This window comes from Otolemur garnettii, unplaced genomic scaffold (genome assembly GCF_000181295.1).
Source record: "Otolemur garnettii isolate 467f Iridium unplaced genomic scaffold, OtoGar3 scaffold00138, whole genome shotgun sequence".
In the NCBI taxonomy this organism is placed as follows: Eukaryota; Metazoa; Chordata; class Mammalia; order Primates; family Galagidae; genus Otolemur; species Otolemur garnettii.
The window spans coordinates 3027077-3033695 of NW_003852533.1; the positions used below are offsets into that span (position 1 = coordinate 3027077).

At 46.3% G+C, this 6619-nt stretch overlaps 1 protein-coding gene across 1 annotated transcript in view; it reads left to right on the forward strand.

Moving 5' to 3' along the window:
• Nucleotides 1–6619, forward strand: part of TBC1D30 (TBC1 domain family member 30) — a 71225-nt gene that overhangs the window by 48358 nt on the left and 16248 nt on the right. Inside the window, exons 8-10 of the mRNA XM_023518414.1 lie at nt 1562–1730; nt 3500–3605; nt 3893–3948. Coding sequence (XP_023374182.1) covers nt 1562–1730; nt 3500–3605; nt 3893–3948 — 331 coding nt within the window. The remainder of the gene's footprint in view (nt 1–1561; nt 1731–3499; nt 3606–3892; nt 3949–6619) is intronic.

A 6619-nucleotide genomic window follows, 5' to 3' on the forward strand; every position in this document is an offset into this window, starting at 1 on the left:
CACTGTCTGGGAGGGGACGGGAGGGGAGGGGTGAATTCACACTAGTGGGTACAGTGCACACTGTCTGGGAGGGGACAGGAGGGGAGGGGTGAATTGACACCTAATGGGTGCCGTGCACACTGTCCAGTGATGGCTCACTTATAATGTTGATTCAAACCACACAAAAGCAATTTGTGTAAACAAATCATTTGTACTCCTGTAATATTTTGAAATTTAAAAAATAAAATACACTGGAAATTTTAGTGACACCCCGAGTGTCTCTAAGCCTTTACTTCTAAGCCATTTGAATAATCTCGGTAATTAGTGTGTGCAGTGTAACCTGCACCTGTGTGGGTGTTATGCTTTCAGGTAGGCGGCCTCACTTGTCCAGAGTGAGACACACTTCACTGGCCTACTTGGTTTTACATGAGCTTGCACTTGGCTGTGAGGAGTAACTTCAGATTCTGGTCTCTGAACAGAGACACTCCCTTTGTTTATAGTAAGGAGGAAGAAAATGCATGAAAAAAGACTCTAAGTTCTTATATTTCATTAAAATGCATACTTATCACAGGAAGTGGGAGGGAGTGCTGTGTTTTTAGTTCAAAAATTTCAAAATGGGCTACATGCCAGATCTTTAAAGCCATAGTTAATTTAGTTCAAAATATTTTTTAAATTTAATGTTTAATCTCTAAATATTTTGGGAGTTTCCAGCTATCTTTACATTTGTGATTTCTCATTTAATTCCACTGTGGCCTGAGAACAATGAATAATTTAAGACGAGTTTATAAGAAGCAATTTTATCCTTATCAGCAGCATTTGAATAAAAGTGGGATTTATAAAAGTTTGAAAATTAGATGGCTTTGCTTTTGAGAGGCTAATTTTTTTTCCCGTTTTTATTCTGATTTTGGTGAGGAGAACTTGCTCCCTAATCTTCAGAACCCCACAGTAGGTAGAGCCAAAGTAAGTTTTAGGGTGAGACGTCTGAAGTGTGGTGGGAACTGTGTGAAGCCCGTGTGATTGAGACATCTGAAGTGCGGTGGGAACTGCATGAAGCCCGTGTGATGGAGATGTCTGAAGTATGGTGGAGATTACGTGAAGTTTGTGTGATTGAGACGTCTGAAGTGCGGTGGGGACTACGTGAAGCCCATGTGATTGAGATGTCTGAAGTGTGGTGGAGATTACGTGAAGTTTGTGTGATTGAGACGTCCAAAGTAAGATGGAGACTGCGTGAAGCCCATGTGATTGAGACGTCTGAAGTACTATGGGGACTGCGTGAAGCCCATCTGATTGATTGATACGTCCAAAGTAAGATGGAGACTGCGTGAAGTCTGTGTGATTGAGACGTCTGAAGTACGGTGGGGACTGCGTGAAGCCTGTGTGATTGATTGATACATCCAAAGTAAGGTGGAGACTGCATGAAGCCCCTGTGATTGAGGCGTTTGTTAAACACTTTTGTGTTTGTCCAGAAGTGTGAAAGGAGAACCAGGAGGAACCTAAAGATACGAAGATGAACATGTGCGCAGGCTCGGATGACGTTTGTGTGTCCTGTGAGTCGGAACTCAGTGGGTTTGCTTTGTTCCAGGTGGATATGAGCCCCCACTCACCAATGTCTTCACCATGCAGTGGTTTCTGACGCTCTTTGCCACGTGCCTCCCTAATCACACAGTTTTAAAGATCTGGGATTCCGTCTTCTTTGAAGGTTCAGAAATCATCCTGAGAGTGTCCCTGGCCATCTGGGCAAAGCTGGGAGAGTAAGTCGTTTCCCCGTTCTGCTCCGCTGTGTCGGGGACCTTATGTGATTTTTGTGATCTGATATGTAAAGCATTGATACTTAAATGTGAGGAAAAGAGAACGTTGTGAACGTTTCCAGTTGTTTTAGCCTCCTGAAATCTCAGCTGCTTTGTCTCAGCAGTTGGAATCCTCGGGCCTGTGGTGTCTCCCCCTCCTCCCCGGTGCTCCTGTCCTGGCTCTCTCCCTTTGTCACATCTCTCTGTGCACTGACTCAGAAGAGGGAGGGGGACTTAGATGTAACTAAGAGAAACTGGAAGATCTGGAGAGAAGTGGATAGATTTGTTGGCTGAGATCACAATCTTTATTTTGTTCTGTCTTTCAGGGCTGTGTTAAAATTGAGATGACATGTAAAACTGTCTTCATGGTACTTGATACAGTCAATATTAAAACACATGGAACTTCTCTCCTTTCATCAGAGTTAATTTGGCTGGTTGCAGTGGCTCACACTTATAATCCTAGCACTTTGGGAGGCTGAGGCAGGAGGATCACTTGAGGGCAGGAGTTTGAGACCAGCCTGGGCGACATAGCAAGACCCCCATCTCTACAAAAAATAAAATTAGCCAGGTGTAGTGGCACACACCTACAATCCCAGCTACTCAAGAAGGTGAGGTAGGAGGATCACTTGAGCCCAGGAATTTGAGGCTGCTATGAGCTATGACTGTGCCACTGCACTCCATCCTGGGTGACAGAGACCCTGTCTCCTAAAAAATAAAAAACAAACTTTATGTTGTCATCTGTTACTGCCAAGATGCATCACCAAATAGACTGTACTTACACTCTTTACTAGGGTTGAAAGGGCATTTTCAGTCATCTCTGATATATTGTGACTGTTACATTAAAATTGCACATTTTGGGTAATAGAAGAAGCATTAGGATGAAACTGTTACAGTTAAGCAGGAGTTTTAAAATCTCTTTCCCAGAACTGTAAGTGACTTGAGTGGTTCCCAAAGACAACATGTGAGACAGCTGATAATCACTGCCAGTATTTGGTTTCAAATACCTTTTAACTAGCCTTTTTATTTATAAGTCGTTTCCTGGGAGACTTCAGCTTTTTTAACATTTTTGCAAAGAAAGATCCAACTCAGGGATTTAAAAAATCATTCTTGTGCATCTCATTAAGCATCAGCTATCTCCTTGGCCTTTGGGTAACGGCACACTGCCTTTGAGATGTCTGTATTTATCTTTTCTCCACATAAGTAGGGCTGCCCTGCCTGTCTCAGGATATTTTTTTTTTTCTTTGTGGTTTTTTTGGCCGGGGCTGGGTTTGAACCCATCACCTCCGGCACATGGGGCCAGCGCCCTACTCTTTTGAGCCACAGGCGCCACCCGATTTTTTTTTTTTTTTTTTTTGAGACAGAGTTTCATTGTGTTACCCTCGGTAGAGTGCTGTGGTGTCACAGCTCACAGTAACCACAAACTCTTGGGCTTAAGCGATTCTCAACCTCCCAAGTAGCTGAGACTACAGGGACCTGCCACAACGCCCAGCTGTTTTGGTTGTCATTGTAGTTGTCACTGTTGTTTATCTGGCCCAGGCTGGGTTCGAATCCACTAGCCCCAATGTGGCCAGCACCCTAACCACTGAGCTACGGGTGCCAAGCCTTGTCTTAGGATTTTGATTTTTTGTTGATTGATAACTTGATTGATTTGGTGGCACATCTTATACCTGGTGTGCACACCTCTTCACTAGCACAGGTGCCCTAAACGGTCTCTCTCTCTGTTCTTCATCCAGGCAGATAGAATGCTGTGAAACTGCAGATGAATTCTATAGCACCATGGGGCGCCTTACCCAGGAGATGCTGGAACACGACCTTCTGCAAAGCCACGAGCTCATGCAGGTGAGTGCCACGTGGACCAGCCTTGGTGTTGAGATTCCAAGTTAGTGACGTTTCTCCTGTCAAGGACATCTGTGTGAGGATGAACTAAGCCTAATTGTGTAGAGCATGTTTTCATGGTTCTTGTCAAGTGTGTCAATAATGAAAAAGGAAATATAATTCCTTTTAGTGTGTGCTTTAGTTCAGATAGTAGACTGGTTTTCCTTGATACCATAGGACGTTAAGGTAAGAAATGGTAAATGTCATTTTAAGCCACTCTTTTCTGTATTGACTCTTTAAAAAATTTTCAGTGGCTGTGGTGGGCCACCAGTCTGTCAGCGTACCTGAAATGGCTGCGGATGGAAATGTGGGCTGAATGTAAGGCCTTTATTTTAGAGCTGGGGAGATGAGAGGATTCTCCCCTCTGGCCCACTTCTTTCATTCCGAAGCATCGTTCTCAAAATAGCACTTGTAGATCACTTACTAGTGACTTATTAGCAACGTTCGTTTTTGTGTTTGCTTGCGGTTTTTTTACATCTACAGAAATTGGGAGAATGCTGATGAAATCGTGTGTTTCCTGTGAACTTGGTAGTGATTTGTTACCATCTGGGGGAGCTCTAGTGCACCCCGGGGCGGGATCTTCCTCGGGACCTGCTCTGTCCACTTTCTCCCACCAGTGACGGGGTGGGAATCATGGGGCTGTGGATGATGTTCAATAGAAGGACAGTGTTTGCTTAATGTTCTGTCAGAAATTGAGCTGCCCTGCAAAATAGTGTGTGCCCATGACGGGAAGTGTTAGAGCAGCACGCTGTGGCCTTAGGCGGCGTCCAGACGGGGTCCTGCTAAGGGCGGCTGGAGCTAAATTATGTCTAAATTCTCTTCTGACCTTATGACTCTGTTACCATGCCATATGCCGGTTCTAGAATGATCAGTAAAATCTCTTTCTGGGAATCTGTTTGAGTCTCAGGTTCATTACATTGGAAGCCTCAGTGCCTCTGGACACGCCGAGTGTCTTGTGGGTGTGCCAGGGTCACTTAGCAGCTCCAGAGTCAACACGCTTCAGACATGAGACCCCAAATAAGTGAGTGAACGTGTGCGAAGAAGCACTAGAAACAAGTTTGTCTCTGGAGGGTTCATTTCTCCCCTGGAGGACTGAACTGACTATAAAGGACACCATAGGAGACAGTGAGAGCTCAGTGGCCAGCTTCCTCTGGTCAGCACATCCCGCTGAGTGTCCCTGGAGGGGCTGGCTCAGAGCCCGACCCACCACCCTGTGTGCCTCCCCTCTTGCCTTACAAGGTTCCTTCCCAAGGCTGAACAAGGGAATTTGCTGACATTTTGTTACAAAACTGGCAAAACATGCAGCACAGGTGAGTCTTCAGTGAACCCCCCACTGAGTGAGTCCTCACATGTCACTTGGGAGGACTTTAGAAATTCCTAGCGTTAATAATCTCATCTTCTGAAGGTGGATCTAAATGATATGGGCTGCGTAAATGTCTACACCAGGTTTCTAAATGGCTAAGGAAACACTTCACATGAGTGAGGGGCAGGGGGACTCCTGGCCCCTCCGTGGGGTCATGTTTGAGACGCGAGGGTCACATACCATCCAGGTGATGCTGTTCTTTCAGGCTCCCTAAACCTAAAAATTAGGGTGCTGAGGAGAGAATGTCACATCTCATCCCTCAGGAGAGGCGTGGAGCTGAGACGGGGCAAGGAGGGGCCCTGCTGTGGCAGCAAGGCAGTTGTCAGGGACCTTTGCAGGTCGAGGAACAGGAGGGTTCTTGCTGAGCACGTCATTAATCCAATATAGGTGGGACCTGCGGCATACAGAACGGGTCGGGAATAACATAATGAGACCCATGTCCCCACTGACCAGCTAGAGCAGCCACAGTCAACACTAGTGAACCCCCTCAGCCGTCCCCCTGGCCTTGCACCTCTCTCCTCTCACAGGCGACTCGAGTGCCATGCTCTTCCTTTTTCAGATGAGAAAAGGTTTGGTCCAATCTCTCACTCCAGGCTGATGGGGGCCACGGGCCCCTCTGCCTTTCTGAGGGCACGGTTCACTGTGCTCAGCCTCCTGGGTGTATCCCGTGTGGAGCGTGTTTGATGACACAGTGTAGGGTGCAGTCCCGACGAGCCGTGGCGCTTTGCACAGTGAACGTGGAGAACTGTACTTGTTTGGAATCTTGGGCTGATACCGTAAGGTTTAGTGGATACTGTGAAGTTTGGGGACAGATGTGCAGGCTGCTGGAATCAACGCGGGGAGCATTGCCGTGGTGCACAGAGCTGTAAGTGCAGCAGCAGCACCGCACGCTCCTTTCGGGGCCCCTTCCCAATGGCAGGTGTTACTCTCCTGAGCCTCTAGAAGAAAGGTCCTGCTGAAATGGAAAGCACCACCTGAAAGTGCTTTCCTGCACAAGCAACATCAGGGTATATGATTGGCTTCCTGGGAGAAAGGAAAGGGTGGTTAGTACACATTTTCTGGTGAATAAGAACCTGAAGGGTCGAAGGGGTATGGATGGTTGGAGCCGTTCAGTTTTAATAACAGCAAAGGAGCCACCCTTCCTCTGCCGATAGTGATGTGATTCTGAAACTCTGGCGACTTGCGGCTATTTCTCCCCATTTTATTTATAGATTCTTATTTATAGATTTTTATCAGCCTGTGCTTCACACCTTATCACTTTCTTCTTGTTTTTTTTTTTCCCCTTCAAAAATAACAGCTAACAGTTTGCACCTAAAACACATTGACAGACATTGAAAAAGGTGGTGTCTTGGGAGAAAACTTGCCGTTGATCACAGGATAATCCACCAAACTTAATTTCATCCAGAAGCTGACATTAAATATCTGTAAAATCATCAAAGCTTTGATAACTAGGTACTATTTATGAAGAACACTTATGGGAGCTTGGGTACAGAAGTGATGGGACATGTGGACTTCTGAGTTAGCTGGTCTATGAAATGATGGAGGAAGCCAGAGTCCTCCCCATGTCCCCCTGCCCTTCCCCGTCCCCCCTGCCACCCTGCCCTCCCCCTGTCCC